Raw genomic sequence first — 18,090 nt, 5'->3', positions numbered from 1 at the left:
GGGTTTGGGAGGGGCAGGTGTTATACCTGCAGCCCCGTGTGCCATACAGAGAGGAAACCCAGGGGAGAAGAGAGCAAGAGTGACAGAACAGAGGGAAGAACGATTGAAGGGAAGAACGATTGAAAGGAAAAACAGGGCCACAGGGAGGAGGGATAGGTGCAGCGAGTAAAAAGAGAAGAAATAAAGAGGCAGTGAACAGAAAGAGAAGTTATCATCGCTAATAGTGGGACAGGAAATAGCCTTCAATACAGTAACAATGATACTTCCTTCAGAACCTTGGACAGTTCTCAGATTCATTTACTAATACTTAATTACACAAAGAGCAGGAATCTCACCGGGAAAGGCGGTGGGCGGGGCTGGTGTTGGCACGGCGATGGGCACACCCACGCTTCCACTCCCACTGTTCTCTCTGCTGCTACTGCGACTGCTGGGCTGACTGCCGCCGCTGCTGCCACTACTGACACACACAAAACACATCATGCAAGTTAAGGTCAGTTGCCAATGGTCAAGAGCCGTGCCTATGACAGGAGTCAGCGCGGCATGAACTTTTTACTTCCATAACATCACGTATTTCCGAGTCAAACAGGATAAGGAACTGGGGGGGGGGAAATGTAGGGTGGGACTTAATTTTTGTCTTTCGAGAACTGACTAGATTCCCAAAAGCAGTTGTACCAGAATGGAGTCAGACTTAATATAAGGGCTAAATAACTGTTTGGTTTACATTATTCAATAGACCAGGTAGTGATGGTCAACAGAAAAGAAATGTAATTTTAAAGGAAGAACATGTTATTACATTTCGTTTAAAGAATGAATCATTCACAATAAAGTGAGCATTAACAAAGTAATTAGCTGTAAAACAGCCTCACATTCAGCCTTGCACAATTCATTCTGTTCTGTCCCTTACAAAAAAATAATAATAATTTCAGCACATTTCATCAAAATTTCATTGACCAGGCCAATTAACTAATCAATTTTTTTTTTTTTTTTTTAGATTTTCTGCTTTTTTTTATTATCAGCCGATAACTACAGATAAAATAATTAAATTGGCCTGGCCGATATTTAGCTGGTATTTTGGCCATATTCAGATTACCAATAGATGACTAAAGGTAATAAAGACAATACTTCAGTAGCCCCACACTGCAGAACAAAGATCCAGGGGGTTGGGTTGGATCCACATCTAGGGGGTGGAGATGGTAGGTTTAGGGGTGGAGATGGGTGGGTTTAGGGATCAGGGGGTGGAGACGGGTAGGTTTAGGAATATGTAAGGTGGGAGGAGTTGGATCTGGATCCAACCTCGCCCCCTGGATCTTGTGTTCTGCAGTGAGGACCATCTCCAATACTTGGTCATATTCAGACTAACTAGTGGTGGAATGATGAAATGGTCATGAAGAATATTTGACCATTTTCAGATCGGTTGATAATAATAGTGGCAGACTGATTCAAAAGACTGCCCAATATTCTGACAATATTTGGCTGTTGTCAGATTATCAGCTAATGTCAAGCAGAAGTATTTCCAGATTAGATCAGCCAACATTCATGTCCACTTGGCCAAATTACATAAGTATTTCCTTCTTTTGTCAGTTTTAAATCTATCAACAGCCTTGTCAATGGATAATGCACATTCTGTATTTAAAGATTTTTAAGAGAATTTAATTTAAAAATTTTTGCTTGGTTAACCGTGAGTCAAACTACAGAGTTTTCTAAATGTACAAATCACTCCACCTTGATGATCAATTTCAGTCCAATTCCTGATTAATGGAGTAAATAAATCGAAAACAGCTGAAAACTAATCTGCTGCTTAATATTTCTGTGGAAACCTTGATAGCATTCCTTGATGAACAGAAAGTTCAAAGGTTGACACTGAAACCTTTGTAACATTTTGAATGTCTTTACAGTCACTTTTGATCAATTTAATGCATCCTTGTTGAATAAAAGTATAAATTTCTTTCAAAAAAAAAAAAAAAGAAAATCAACTTTGAACAGTACTGTATTAATGTATAGAATCTACAAAGAAAGATCTCTTCATACACATCTCGCATGGTCATGAATTGGGGAATTGTGGGTGAGAATCTGAGAAGAGGAGGAAGCATTCTGTAAGAATGTAATTATGTGCTCTCTGTTTGTCCCGAGACTCTCAAAATCAGAGCACTGAGAATGCAAACAGCAAAGAGATACCGGTAAGAAAGACTGAAATAGAAAAAGACGGTGAGTGAAAAAGAAGAGCTCTTTCCTGCTCTAAGTAGGCTATGGCTGTTTGAACCCAAAAAAAGATCTAAGCAAGAAGAAAAGAGAGTTAGTGAGTGACTGTTACTTTGGCCGAAAGTCACACTGCGACAGACACCAAACAAAGACAGCTTAAAAACAAAACAACAGCGACAGGAAGGACAGATGGGAAAGGAAAAGAGGAAGCAGAAAAAGAGGGTGAGAAAGTGTGAGAGAACTTTTTTCCTTTTCAAAGTTGATTTTTTAAGCCTGTCCAGGGGATAATGCTGCGTGTGTGGAGTAAGCGTGGGTGTGTGTGTGAGTACCTGTATGTGCGGGTCCTCTGATTAACGGATGCAGTTCTAGCCGGGCTCTGCAGGGGTGGTGCGGTGTTTCGTGTTGGACTCTGCACATAGTCGTTAGGGACGACGGGTGGACGCACAGGCTCGAGCGTCCGGTAAGGGGAGTGGCGCCTGCCGAGGGGTGCGGGGTTAAAATATTTTAATATCCACTAAGGGGTGGAGCCAAACACCATTGATGACAGACCCCAATAATTACATACTGGGAGATCTTGTGTCACATCTTGTAGACTAAAAATCCATTTAGAACATCACAACAGTACCGTAAAGCAAACTCTCATGAGTCATGTCTAATTTATAGTTATTTGTAGATTAGGGTGTCCAAAATAGATCAAGGTATGAGTAATTTTATAACTGGATCAACAATATCAATATTTTAACAGAATGTATTGCTTATATTTTTTTATTTTTGCTTTAAATTAAAATAATAATAATAATAATAGGTTTAAATAATAAATAATCACCTTACAATGCCTTAAGATAATCTAGTGAATTAAATACTTAACAAATGAAAAACACTTCATTAGAAGTAGACCAAAAATTGGTTTGACCAATACTTTTTACACTTTTCTACTTTTCAGTTAGTGGTTCTCTAATAGAGTCTACCAATAAATGTCACACCACTATGCATTCAACAAGAAATAACAGTGTTAGTTCATTCTCAAGTGAGAAATATGTAGCATTTTATCTTAACAGTTAGACACAGAGAAAGAATGAAATCATTTTATTTAATGTAACATTATTTGTTATTAATGACATTTTCTAAATGCGATTTTCTATTGTTTAGTTAATAAACAAATGTATTATTATTATTAAGTTTTTGTTTTATATAAAATTGCTGTATACATTACACATAAAAAGCAGAAATAAATAAGATACTTAAGATACTTAAACACAAAAATAATCTGTATTGTATTGGTCATAAAAAGCAATACTGGTTAATCTTTATCTTCATCTAATATGAATTTCTATTTTTTATTTAGATGGATGCAAACCAAAAGATATGGTTATTCATAACAAATTTGATCAAAAGTCAGCTTTTTGTACACAAAATAAGAAATAGTAAATAAAATATTATAAAACAAATAGATTCTAAATTCTGGCGAGCGGAGTCAAATACACACTGTTGTTAAATAGCTGACAGACATACACCTGTGTAAGCACACAGCAGTCTATAATAAATAATGCAGAAATGTAGCTCAGTCTATAATAGTAATGTAGCTCAGCAAATGTAAACGACTATCAACTGTACTTAGCAAAAATCCTTTTCCTTATCTTAACCTGTTTGGGACCCACACTGCATTTTTACATTACTCTATGTTTCCTCATTGCTCTCATGGGTAAATAATGTAACTTAATGTAGAACACCCTACCAGCAATACATTATTACAGCTGTATAGTATATATTGTCATACCGCCCTTGCTTAGCATATGGGAAGCCAGGCACACCAAAAGTCGCATGAAACAGCCTGGCTCAATGGACTGAGCGGCGCGACCGACTCGACAGCGCAGGGAGGAAGTGTTTGCTAGCACCACCGAACGGACAGGACAGCGTTATCTAATCTCACCAGCGTGGTGCTGATCAATTAAAACAGCACAGCTCAAACATTACTCTATTCATACTGCTCCACAGAAGTTCATGTGCTTTTCCCTGCACATAACAAAATAATGATTAGTATTAAGTTAATACATTTCATTTGCTTATTATCTTTCATATTACTACATGTAAACAGTAGTGTTAACTACTTTGAAGCTTGTGTGTATATATATCTATATATATATATAGATAGATAGATAGATAGTATCCACGGAAAGAGCTGTTCAGAACAGAAACTTTAATACTGTTGTCCTCTTAGAATTAAAAATGTTTTATGGTTTCATTCATCAAGGCATATTTTAGGTAAACTTTACATTTAAGGATATTTGCCTATTTAATAATAGAATTCAAATTTAAAATGGTACATAAATGTAATATTGAACCGTGCCTATGGCAGGACGGCGTGGCATGAACTCTTTAATACCGCGCTGTTTCATCCCACTTTTGGGTTTTTTGGCTTCCCATACTAGCAGGAATCTGTCATGTGTCGGTATATATCTAAAGGAGCCTGTTGTGTTGTATTACAGAAGGTTGTCTGCATTGCTTGTGGTTGGCCGGTGTGTTGCAATGGTGACAGTGAGGGGTTGGGGCCGTGGACATAGGCATGAGCGGGAAGAACACAGTGGAGGTTTAACAGTAACACACATCAGCTGTAAAAACTCAATGACATAAAATAATAACAACACATCACAAACACAACATGACAGTCTTTTCTCCCCAGTGACCTGCAGTGGCAGAAAAAAGCACAAAGACTGAAACACACAGATCCAGAACGCTTCAGTGTGTCAGTCCCTAAACAGAGAACAAGCCAAAACTGTTAACTACAATACACACATTCACAGATGTGTGCGAGCATTGCTGTCAGGAATAGAGATTAAATAAGAGATGGAGAGAAGTGACAGAGAGAATTTCCTTTTCCACCACCAAATCAACACGTGTACAATAGTATCATTTCATGCATTTTTATCGGTTTTTTTCACTCCTAGATGTCCATTTATAATGCAAGTTAAGCTTTTTGCACTGAAATATGATACAAAAATAATACAGATCAGGCTGAAATGTTCTGAGACCTGAAGGCTGAAATGCAATGTCATTTTTATTACTTTCATTTTATAAATATCATCAAGATAAAAGTAAAAAAACAAAAAAAAAAAACAAAGCCTTTGCAAATGTACTTACCCCAGGGTTCCCTTGCCCGGGCCGGGAGGGCTGGGTGGTTTCTGGGTCGGGGCAGCTGTGCGTGGAGTTGTACCCACTTTCATATTCTGGGCATTGACCTGTGTGTGGGGCAAGTGTCAAAAATCATTATTCTGAATCAGAACAGATGTAAAGACACGGACATTCCACCACATACACAAAACACACATCAACCAAAGACCAACTGAGTCCTTACCTTAAACCTTAGTAACCACTACACTCAGAAATGAAGGCAATAAGAGAGGTGAGGAGAGAAAAGATGCAAACAGTTAGTGTGAAGAGTAAAGGGAAACTCACACACATGCAAACACAAACACAGCAGCTAGTTAGGCAGCGCAGTCCATATGATCCAAAGCAAAATACATTCATATTAACTGGTGATGCACAGTATACTGGTATTTGGCAATATTACTATTATTAAAAGGTGCACAATAATTTTTTGTTTATGATTTGCAGGCTGATATAGCAGCTGACTAGCGGTGTGAAAGTAGAATTGCGCAAAAGCTATTCACAGTCAGCCATGATTAATTTATTTAACAAGGCAAAATGTCCTATAACAGAGGAGAGACAGAAATAAAGTGAGTAGTATTCAGCTGGTCATGTGATCTTAACATGGCCCTTTATGTAAAGGAAAATCTCATATGAATTTACTTTATTTCACATTTTACAAACATATTCTTTAAAACCAACAATATTTGCTTTACATAAAATACACAAAGCTACTATTTTCTGGCAAATTTTCACAGTTGAAATGGAGTCATTTCAATAGAAATTTGGGAATTTTGTGCGAGGGCGAATTACTTTCCCATGCAGGTTTAGCATCAGGTTCAAGTTGGTCACACGTATAGACTGGCTTCATCCCTACCTTTACTCCATGGCCTAAGTCATCCAGCAGACTGTAGTCGATGGGCTTGCGGATGTAGCGTACAGGCCTCTCAGGGTTGGCTGGTGCAATGATCTTGTGTGTGCGGGAAGTGTTCTTATTGGTGGTGAGGATGCCAATCTCTCGCCTGGCCACCTTCTCTTTATGGATGTCCACCGTCTGTGGAGGAATGTTGTCATGTGAATTGATGTACGCAGAGATGTACATGGAAACACATCAAAAGTCAGTTGACAATAAAATACTGTCAACTGTAAATTAGATGATTAATATAAAAGTACTGCAATGCGCCAAAGTTTAATACTTAGGGTTATTGATTTGAATAAATCTTTTACTTTAAGTAGTAATATTTTAATAGTGATGCTTGCTTTAGAAAATTAACTGAATGTAGAAGCAAAATAATTTGGAAACAAAACTGCATTGTACAACCCTGCTCATCTCAACAAGTATAACTAGCAGATGTTTGTATAGCAGTAAAAAGCACCTGTGAGATGTGGTTGATGGACGACTCCATGCGGCGTAGCTGAGACGCCTGTATATCCAGCATCTGGAGCACATTGTTGGCGAGAGTGTTGATCAGATACATATAGGACCTACAATAATGTACAGTATTTGAAAAATAATGTGTTTTTTGAACATTAAAGCATGTCAACATATTCTGTTACACCAAATACACAAAATAATGATCTTTAAAAAAGCATCATATGACCCCTTTAAGCAGAATGTTTGAGCTGCTATTTTCCATTTAACAACAATGGATGGTGATTTATTCTGCCAGTGCCAAGCTTAAAAAAAACATCATAAATGTATGTATTTGTGCTAGTTTTGGGCGATATGCTCCAGTCATTTCGTCCTATCGTCAGCCTTTGAGATCGCCGATACACAATATTATCATGCTAATTTATTTATTTACTTACCGAATTTCATAGCCAGAGAGTGAACCAACTCCAGGGTAAGGCTACAAGTAGCCTAATGTTAGTGTAATCTATTAACTACACATTATATCTTTTTAGTCAAGCAGCATATGGATGTCGTCATAAAATATTTTTCATATGACTGAATTTGTTTTTAACATGATGACAATTTGATAAAAACCATTGTAAGCTACTAATTATAATGCTTACATTTCCTCAGTTATTCAAACAGCAGCTACAGAAAACGAGCAAAGAATATTTACATTATCAAAGAACATCACTGACTTCAGTCTAGCGCGAGTTTATGCACTTTAAAAAAACACTCCCGTTATAATCAATGAAGCTATCTACACTGTATGATGAATAAATCTCTTATACTTACATCGCACGTACATCTGCACTTCGTTGTTTATGATGAGACAATTGACCATATGCACGGAGTGTTCTTTAGAACTTCCGCATTAAGATAAGCCAGCTCGTAAACTTCCGGTAAAGCGTCATTTGATGTTGTGGTATATATAGGTAGAGACTCTTGAGACCCTCACAGAGACCTCTCCTGCCTCGTTCTTGTCAGAAACTGAGAAACAAAATAATTGCAACACTGTAAATAATGATAGCGGCATTGACATGTTATTTAACATTTAACAACATATAATTTTATATGCCGAGCCTGGTAATCCCAGGAGAGTACCTACACATAATTGTACATCTAAATGCTGACAACTAAACACTATCGTAACTGTTTAGGCTAACGTTAGCTAGCTAGCGATGCTATCTCGTAAACAACATCATAATTGTATTCTTGATAATCAATAACTGACCTTCATAGACATGAACACATTTATAAAACACTTTTAATATTTTATAGCCTTAATCATTTCTCAACTCTACAGCTGTGCAGTAAAATTCACATTAAAGATTCACTTTTCATTCATAAAGATGACATGAAAAAATGTGCCAAAAATGTCTCCTGGCGGAAACCAATTTAAGATGAAACTGACATGAAATTACCATTTAACCATTAGATGACAGCAGAGGATCACTCATTAGCAGTTGTCATTTCAACTCCCCAGTTTTTTTCACATCTTCATTTGGGTTTAATATGAAATTACTATTATAACAAATTTTAGTACTTTTACTATACTGAAGTATAAAGTATATCAAGTGCAGGAAGTCACTAAGTCTCAGGTAATTTAAAAAATAAATAAATAATCTCAGACACCAACAGCCTAGAAGGGTAAATTATTTAAATACTTTACTAGTTAACTACAAATTAAATAAGTTAATTATTAAAACTAGTTAGCTGCAAATTAAATAAATTAATAAAACTAGTTAACTACAAATTAAATAAGTTAATTATTAATGGTATAACAATTAAATAATAATGCATTAAATATTTTGAAATATTTAAAGATTTAGCCTAATTTAAAAACTAAATTTTTAAGTTTTATCTTTAACTGTAGAAGCTGCTAAATATATTCAGCCAACAGACTTCTTGCTTCTGTAGTTTTGTTACTCTGAATTTAGTCTGAATCACTTAATGCACACAGCTCTGTTTGTGTATGTGTGTTGGAGCAGCGTTGGACCAAAACTCTGCAGTGCTCCGGCCCTCCAGGAATTGAGTTTGACACCCCTGTCTTAGACAAACAAAACTTTTCTTCAAATTGTGAATGAATTATGTAGAGAAACCGAGCAAAGAACACTCCCCTTATGGCACAGTTGATTTTGATAGTTGACCGGAAATTACTGAGCTCAGTTATCTAAAACCAGGAAGTAACCGTGCATATAGGGCAAATTTCAGTCAATTCACGAAAGAGTAGAATTCAGCGAGCATGCGCACTGAACAACAAAACTCTGTGTATCAGCAATGACTCATCTGAATGCTTCTGATTGGCCAATGCATTCAGAAACTCAACGGAATCGTGTGTGATTGGTTATAACGCACAACACTCTAAAACCGCGGGAAAATAAATATGATGGAACAAATAAGCCCTAATAGTAATTAGATAATAATTCTAGCCTGATAATAATTATTATTATTGTCTTTATATCATCAATGGCAACAGGCAATATCTTTAACTATTGTCGATACACGATACTATCATCTACCGGTACAACCCTAGTCTGTACACTATATTTCAGGTCTTCAACAGCCATATGAAAGCTTTATGTACGGAATGGCCGCAAAACTTTCATCTTCTCCATTTTTAATATATGGACATTTAGCCATTTTGTGTTCCACTGAAGAAGAGTGGGAGTCAGCTTGAGATAAAAACCTTCTTTTGTCATTAACGCTTTGAGGAAAACATCAGACCCCATTTCATTCAATAAAACACTAGAGGTCCAAAACGCACTAATGTTTCTTACAAATGCAACTTTTCTATATATGACCATGACACGTGCAAAATAATGCAACAATTATCTATTAATATGGCCTTCCCAAAACAAAAAACAAATGTGATCGCCGGGCTTATTTGTGCAAAAAACCTCCCGTCAAGAATGAGAACCTGTCTTGAATTCACTAACATATCTGTATGCAATATGCATGAATTGAGGAAGTGGGAAATATTGGGTTACATACTAAACTAAAACCAGACCACAGACCACATGCAAGCAAGACTCATATCAACCCGAGCTAAATGCTGCCATGGAAAGAAATCCAAGCTCAGTCACAAGAAGCTATTTATGGTATTTCTGGACCTACTGTGGCAAAGCTATGAGAATAATACAATGTTCACAATTCGCTCACAACTAACAGACTTTCTTTACAGATGACGTAACAAAATGCATTCATATAGCATCACTGTGTGCTCTGCACGATTCCGGAGCCTGAATCAGGTACAATATGAACTGAGACCCCCGAGTCAAATCTGTTTAGCATCTCTACAACTGTGAGCTCTCACTCTTAAACTCTAACCCTTCAGCTTTAACAGGCCGGCAAATGCTAGTCAAGTATGCAATATTTATCAGGAACACATCACGACTCAAAAGTACTGGAATCAGCATCCACAGAGAACAAAACTCATTTTCCAGTGACATCCAGTCACTGATCTGCCAGGGTCCATGTGACACGCTCTGTATTTTTGGAGCAATGAATGTCAAAAGTTTTATTTCTGATGCTCTATTTCTGAGGGATGACAAACACTAAACAGAGAAGTGCAGATCCTTACACACCCACTTCTGTGGATCCCCCAGGAATGCTGAAAATAACACGAATTTAGTCATTCATTTTATGGTTCCAGAAGCACTTCACAGATTCCAGAGTGAATCATCAAACTCATGCTAGCAGGAAAAACTGCATTTACCATAGTTCTAGCATAGTAGCTCTAATTTAACTATGGTAATTGTGTAATATCATAGTAAGCAAACACTACATTACCATGATTAAACAAACATAACTAACAAACAAACAAACGGTATTTGTTGGCAAAAAGCAGATTTTTAAAAACTACCATATTTGTCATGAAAAGATACCACAGTTAATCATGTATATGTAGCCCTCTCTCTCTCAATACACTGCCCTACATATACTATAGTAAAATTTCGCGATTAAGAAAATGCAAATGATTAAACGCGATAGTATCAAAATACACACAGAAAACTATTAACCTGTACACATTCGCTCTCGACAATAAACTAACAAACAACACCCTAATAATAGCAAACCTGTAAACACACTAACATTAATAGATAATTACATTAAAAAGCAAATTTATCAAATACAAACAGTCCATAAGCCCCCAGCATTTAGCAGCAGAGCTAACTTCAAAACACTGCGCTGCTTTGATTAAAAGATATTCACAAACGCTATTACACATTAATACACCACTTTAAATCATATCACGCTGTTTTAATTAGGCATATAAAACTAATAAATTCATACTAAATTTAAAAAGAGGGAAAGTAAACTGTCTTTTGATGTGATACAACTGAGGTTTAACTCATTGGTTTCGCTTCGGCTAGCACGTTAGCCTACTAGCTCAGCGTTTGAGGCCCCATTTCTGTACAAAACCACTGAAAATAGGCAACAAAACGCATATAAAGTGTGTTAAGGGTTGAATTAGTGTAATATAAACCAGTATGAATTACAAGCAATAATAATACGCGATGAATTCAGTTCGCACGACTGCATTGTCACTCGACAACACAAGCAGTCGGATCATTTATCTCTCGTGTCATTTCTCATCCTGTATCTGGCCTTGTCTAGGATGTCTTCAATGTTTTGTAATGTCACCTGTACGTAGTTGCTCTCGCAGTACTCGGCGACTCTCTCGAGGTTGGCGTAGCTGTCCAGCAGAGCTCCTCGACCAGCAGGAATCTCCTCTTCCAACAGCATCTGCAGCTCCGCCATCTTCACATCTTACTGATGCATGCAGGAGGAAAACACCACCATCACACTCCCCTCTCCCTCACTGATGCACGCAGGAGGAAAACACCATCACATTACCCCCCTCCCTCTCTTTCACATTCACAATTCTCTTTCCTCCTACCCTATATGTTCCTTTCTATTTGTCACTCTTTCTGTCCCCTTTCTGTCTTTTTGCTGTATCCCAAAAATGCTCTATACAACAGAATGGTTTCATTATTTGGCCAAGATAGATAGATAGATAGATAGAGGCATACTTTTTTATCACATTTTATTAGTACAGAAAGACTGCAGTTAAAAGATTGCGATTCAATGTTGATCATCGTTTATGGAATGTCTGTGACATTCAGAGGGAATGACCATCTAAAAAAAAACAGTGGCATATAGTTTTAACAACCTGGACCATTTCTAAATGACATTGCTTTGATCTTATCAATTGCTGTCCCACACAATATAGAGCACATAACATTGGCCATGCATAATTCACATTTCCCAAGAGGCTATTTCAGGGACGTGAGCTATGAGTCCTTCAGTTCCTCTTGCTGACTGTGATCCAGGTGTCATCTTTGGGTGTGGTCACCAGCTCATACCTGGCCTCAACCACCTGCCCTTCCACTCTGTGCAGTCTCAACCTGCGCACCAGCGTGCTGAGCAGCACTGCGGCCACAGTGTATGCAAATCTAAAGAGAGGAAGAAAAGGATGGGGCGAGAAGATTTGTGAACTATGTGACATCTGAATGTTTCTTAAAGGAACAATTTACCCAATAATGAAAAATCTGGTCATCATTTACTCAACCTCATGATGATTAAAACCCATTTTTTTCTTTGACAAAACAATAATAATATATATATATTCCTATATGTTTATAGCATTGGTTCTCAACCAGGGGCCAGAGTCCATTTGGGGGGCTCAGCACACTTCAAAATGATTTAGAATGATTTAAATTAAGGCAAACACAAGCTTTAAAATAAGCAAAAACAGAGATAAGAAATCAAGCTAATATTTCTTATTTTAATTAATTCCCTCAACAACCTTGTTTTGAATGAACCAGGGTTTCCATTAATCTTGGAAGACCTGGATATATAGGGAATTTTAAAAGTGTGATTTTTAGACCTGTAAAAGTCATGAAAATTAAAAAATATAATAATAATAAATAAAAATTGTTTATTTTTTATACTGATTATACTTTTTTCTAGTTATGTCAAGATTGATTTAAAAAACTGGAATTTATGAGTAAAAAAACTTATCTCGTAATCACAAATGACTGAAAAAGTAGTGTACATTAATTGCTCATTAAGAGTGTGATCCTTGAATAACATTTAGTTCTTGACACAGAACAGCATACGCTGTTTACGTCCAGCGGATATTCTCCAAAATGGCACCAGGGTGATGCGGAGGAGACGAATTGTTGAATAAAGTCTTTTTTTTTTCTTTTGCGCACAAAAAGTATTATCGTAGCTTCGTATAATTACGGGTGAACCACCATTGTGTTCCGAAGATGAACGAAGGTCTTACGGGTTTGAAACGACATGAGGGTGAGTAATTAATGATAGAATTTTCATTTTTGGGTGAACTAACCCTTTAACATATACAGACTTTAAATATTTTGTCGAGGACAATGAGGGTCTTGGAATTAAAAAGGTTGAGGATCACTAATCGATAGGACTCGTACAGACTACTTTTATAGGGCTTTTTGTCATTTTTGTAGTCTGACTGACCGCATTCCCATTCACTTTTGCTGTATGAAGTAGAGCAGCCTGAACATTCTTCTAAACGTCTCCTTTTGTGTTCAACAGAAAAACGAAATTCATACAGGTTTGGAAGGACACAAGGGTGAGTAAATGATAAACTTTACATTTTTTGGTGATCTTTGTTATGGTTATTTATTTAAGATAATATCTGTATTTCTCTCCTTGTACCTTAGTTCAGGGCAGGCCTGGCTCCCTGAAAACCCGAGCAGCGAGAAGCTCTTCATTACTGACTCATCAGCAAATCTGTCAGGATTAAACCTGTCAAAGAAGACAAACCAGTGAGAATACCAGCAAACCATGAACCTTACACGACCTTGTATAAAATGAACACACACAAACACACCTGTATGGAAGTGACCAAGTATCTGCATCTTGAAGGACCACACCCAGGGCATAGATAACCAATGTCTACAAACATACAACCAGAGTTATTTTTTAACATTATAGGTCACAGCACTCTCTATATTGACTAGACTAGATATAATGAATGAAACCTGCAGAGCGTTTTTAAGTTTGTGTGTGGGCCTAGTAATGAAAAAGGCAGGTTCTTACTTCTTTGGGAATGACGTGTTGGTCCACCTTCCCCTCCACCTCCTGCAGTCTGGCAGCCATGGGCGTCAGTTTGGCTGTGCGGACCGTTTCATTCAGCACCTGCTGGCAGTATCTGGGGGAAAACGTGAACAAGAATCATGATTTCCAGACAAAGTGATGGCCATGTGGAATAAAGTTTAACTCGCAAGGTATTTTATGGAAATCACAGAATTAACACACATATGCCACCTGGTGGCCAGAATGTAGAAAGAAAAGAAAAAGCACTACACATGTAAACCCAGGAGAATATTGGAAACCCTTAAAGGGATAGTTCATCCAAAAATGAAAATTTGATTTGTATCTGCTTACCCCCAGGGCATCCAAGATGTAGGTGACTTTGTTTCTTCAGTAGAACACATATGATGATTTTTAACTTTAACCGTTGCAGTCTATCAGTCGTATAATGCATGGCAATGGTAACAAAATCTATGAGAGTAAAAAAAACATGCACAGACAAATCCAAATTAAACCCTGCGGCTCGTGACGACACATTGATGTCCTAAGACACGAAACGATCGGTTTGTGCCAGAAAGCGAACAGTATTTATATAATTTTTTATCTCTAACACACCACTATGTCCAACTTTCTTTGGGCGCGCGCACGGCATCCGGTGCGTGAGGTGTGTAGCAACGGTTAAAGTTAAAAATCATCATATGTGTTCTACTGAAGAAACAAAGTCACCTACATCTTGGATGCCCTGGGGGTAAGCAGGTAAACATCAAATTTTCAATTTTGGGTGAACTATCCCTTTAAGCATATACATACTGTAAACCCATCTCTCTTGACCAAAACAGCTCTTTAAAAAAAAAAGATTATTAAAAAAAGAAAGAAAAAAAAAGTACTATTAATTTCGTCATATGTAAACCTTTTTTCACATTTGGGTCACTTGATTTTACATCTGCTAAATCAATAAATGTAAATACCATATGGATAATACTAACAGAATAATATCACAAGCTATGACTGGGGCTCACCTAAGTTGTGGAATCTTCTCCAAGGTAACAGGTTCCTCTCCGAGCACTTCAACAAGCTCATGATAGAGACGTTCCTGCACTGCTTCTGAGACTGATAGGAAGTGAACTGCCCAGATGCACACTGGGAAATAATACAGATAAGAACAGGCATAAATTATGTATAAGAATAACAAAAATACAGACATGATGGTAAAAAAAAAAAAGAAAAGCTACACAGTGTTATTATCATTAACTAAAACTAAAACTATTAAAAACATTTTTGTTAATTGAATTATTAGATGAAAAAAGTAAAATAAACTACATTTAGAAAAGTTTAAGTTGAAGCACTAACATTACTAACTGGAAAAAAAATCTAACTAAAACTGGAATAAAAATAAATTAAAGCTAAATAGTAATAAACAAAAAGTAATAAAAAATTATAAAGCCACACCATAAAAATACAAAACGTAAAATATAAAAACAAAAGCTAATGTTAATAAAAAACTATAATACTATACAATACTAAAATAACATTGAAGCTATGCCAGCTAGAAAGAAGAAATTGAAACTCACAGTTAGCAGTGATCACACAGCCAGCTAGAGTAAAAACCATACCATCTTCCATCACCTGAGGAACAGCAAAACATATTTAATAACTGTTTGTTTATAATTCATGCATAAATATATAAATAGTAGTATCTCAATTTGAAAATGAATCGTTCAGTGTTGAGATGATGCTACCTGTCGCTCTGTCAGATTGGCCTGTAGTAAATAGTTAACAAAAGATGACTGACTGGATCCTTGTCCACTCCTCTGCTTTGCCACAGACTTCAGCACTGACTCCATCTCAGCCAGAGCTGAAAATAACAAAACCACATGATCAATTGACATTGAACAATCAAAAATAAGGTCAACACTTTCAAACGTTGCTCAGCTGCCTTCTTACCACTCTCATAATGGGCCTTTCTGCTGGAACTCTTCTCTAGGGATCCATCCAGATAACCTTTACCGATCTCTGACCAGATCTATTCAAATCCAGAAATATTTGCATTTACATGTACAATATCACATTTTATAATAATAATATTCATAAGCATGACACTAAATATAACTAGTGAGGAATGCTCACCGCTTCATGGTTCTTACGGAACTGAATGATCTCAGCATCATCCCCAAAGCGACTCCCCATGGCAAGTTGCGTGACAGCCTTCATAGCCAATCCAAGCAGATGAGCACAAAGAGGCGTGTGCTGTGATTTAGGATAAGATGCCCACTTATCAACCAGCTCCTCCACCAGCTAAAACAAAGGCAGCGTTGTAAGAGAGGGATAACATGTTTAAAAATAGGGACTGTTCATTATATTCAGTTTTGTTTATTATACGAACAAAAACAAATCACCTATGGTTTAATATCAAAAAGAATTCAAGAACTTTACTTTAAGGCAGATATCACTGGGTCAGTTAGATTTATGCAATGAAGAGAAGCACTTTGTTGTTGGTCCTAATAGTGAAATCCTGAACTAGTGATATATATATATATAAACACTCCTGAACAGACCTGAAGCAATAGAGGGAAGTTGTTCTCCAGGGTTTTATTGATAGCTCCCTCATACACTTTTTTTCTTATCATCGATTCTGTCATTCCCACTCCTGAACCTGACTGGTAACCCAGCAATGACTTGAGCATTGTCTCAAAGGAATCCGCTGAGGAAAGGGTACAAACATATGCGTTAGAAAAAGCATGCATAATAATATGCATAAAAGGGGATTTGTATTTTTTCCATCAAGGTTAAAAAAAAACATTTGGTATGGCAATAAATGCTACTTTATACACTACCATCCAAATGTTTGGGTTAGAAAGTTTTTATATATATATATATATATATATGATCAAAAGTGACAGTAATGACATGTATAATGTTACAAAAAGGTTTCTGTTTCCAGAAAAATATTAAGCAGCACAACTTTTTTCAACATTGAAATATTAAGAAATGTTCTTGAGCACCAAATCATGTGACAGAGACCGGAGTAATGATGCTGAAAATTCAGCTTTGCCTTCACAGGAATAAATTACTTTTTAAAATATATTAAAACAGATGTTTTAAATTGAAACAATATTCCACAGTATTATATCTTTTACTGTATTAGTGAGCAAATAAATGCAGCCTGGGTGAGAAAAGAGACTTCTTTCAAAGACATTAAAAAAATCTTACTGACCCCACACCTTTTGAAATGTAGCTTATGAGGAATCAAATGAATAACATATATCATATGTAATTTTATGATAAAATATTAACATTTCATTTATTTAAAGGAAGGTTTTCCAAACGTTTTCTCTCCCTCGCTGCAGGCTACTCACTGGTCCAGTTGGGGTTGATGTGTTGTCGTAGTTGGTCCACAGCACCCAGGCTGACCACTGGTCTCCCACCGAACCAGAAAGATGCCACAGACCCAAACTCATCATGAAGACCCACCAGGAACTCATGCAGGCTTCCTTTGTTCACTATATCTTGCAGATTCCCATCTCTGAAAAAGTATTAAAGAACGATGTTTGTTGGAGAAACTGACTAAAGATCAAAAGGAGATATTAGAGAGGACAGTATCTCAAATTCTTACTTCTCTTCTGTGGGGTTTAGTCCAGGCACACCAGAGGCACTTCTAGATGACTGCCATTAAAATAAGAAAACCTCGGGTTAATATACAGATCTTTGAAATATGAAAGTCCCTTGATAGCAAATTATAGCAGATTTAATGGCTGACTTTCTTTTACATATATCCAGCTTTTTATCGAGACAGAAAATGCATATTCTCTCAAAAATAAGTAACTGTAAACTCAATAGTCCAGTGATGATCTTCTAAATGCAACAGGCAAACCGAACATATTTAATAGCGATTCAAACATATATTTCATATAAAACATAATCACAACAACTGCAAAACAGATCAGATAATATTTATATTTTTCACCGGATACAAATACAGCACGGCACCGATCAGGATAATGACAAATGTCACTGCAAATATAGCAAAATCCAGCATATTTGCTTTTCAGAAATGTCTAATGACCGTCATAAATGTAATCAAACTGTTCACTGGACTTGTAGCTAACAATCCACGTCTACAGTGGCCATCAGAAACCTGCGCCTCTGTAGGTCGGTACTCAACTACACATCCTGTGAACAAGGCTAAACCAATCAATCGCAGAGCGTTGTTGTTTAGGGATATTTATTTGAAGTCTGTTTAGTACAGCCTGGATTTTATTTTAACCAACACACCTTCC

The 18,090-nt window shown here is 36.7% G+C and overlaps 2 protein-coding genes across 2 annotated transcripts in view; both read right to left on the bottom strand.

Annotated features, from left to right (window-relative positions):
• LOC107659993 (abl interactor 2-like) overlaps positions 1–11,618 on the bottom strand; it is a 21,732-nt gene extending 10,114 nt beyond the window's left edge. The window contains exons 1-9 of the mRNA XM_016449128.1: positions 11,384–11,618; positions 10,270–10,349; positions 6,720–6,828; positions 6,221–6,397; positions 5,552–5,569; positions 5,338–5,435; positions 2,529–2,675; positions 336–457; positions 1–26 (exon numbers count right to left, since the gene is read on the bottom strand). Coding sequence (XP_016304614.1) covers positions 1–26; positions 336–457; positions 2,529–2,675; positions 5,338–5,435; positions 5,552–5,569; positions 6,221–6,397; positions 6,720–6,828; positions 10,270–10,349; positions 11,384–11,500 — 894 coding nt within the window. The 5' untranslated portion in view covers positions 11,501–11,618. The remainder of the gene's footprint in view (positions 27–335; positions 458–2,528; positions 2,676–5,337; positions 5,436–5,551; positions 5,570–6,220; positions 6,398–6,719; positions 6,829–10,269; positions 10,350–11,383) is intronic.
• Positions 11,619–11,785: 167 nt separating this feature from the next.
• LOC107660127 (cytochrome P450 20A1-like) lies at positions 11,786–17,995 on the bottom strand. Its single transcript, XM_016449365.1, has 13 exons — positions 17,778–17,995; positions 17,427–17,476; positions 17,170–17,336; positions 16,369–16,514; positions 15,941–16,108; positions 15,758–15,836; positions 15,553–15,668; positions 15,385–15,439; positions 14,833–14,953; positions 13,820–13,931; positions 13,611–13,675; positions 13,436–13,525; positions 11,786–12,195 (listed from the first exon to the last, which is right to left on the bottom strand). Exons 1-13 carry the CDS (start codon positions 17,847–17,849, stop codon positions 12,045–12,047), a joined length of 1,392 nt encoding a protein of 463 aa, XP_016304851.1. The 5' UTR covers positions 17,850–17,995; the 3' UTR covers positions 11,786–12,044.
• Between the last annotated feature and the right edge of the window lie 95 nt (positions 17,996–18,090).

This window comes from Sinocyclocheilus anshuiensis, unplaced genomic scaffold, assembly GCF_001515605.1.
Source record: "Sinocyclocheilus anshuiensis isolate Anshui unplaced genomic scaffold, SAMN03320099.WGS_v1.1 scaffold55, whole genome shotgun sequence".
NCBI classification, from domain to species: Eukaryota; Metazoa; Chordata; class Actinopteri; order Cypriniformes; family Cyprinidae; genus Sinocyclocheilus; species Sinocyclocheilus anshuiensis.
The sequence above is the reverse complement of the archived record's forward strand: the minus strand, read 5'-3'. Positions and strand labels throughout refer to the sequence as shown.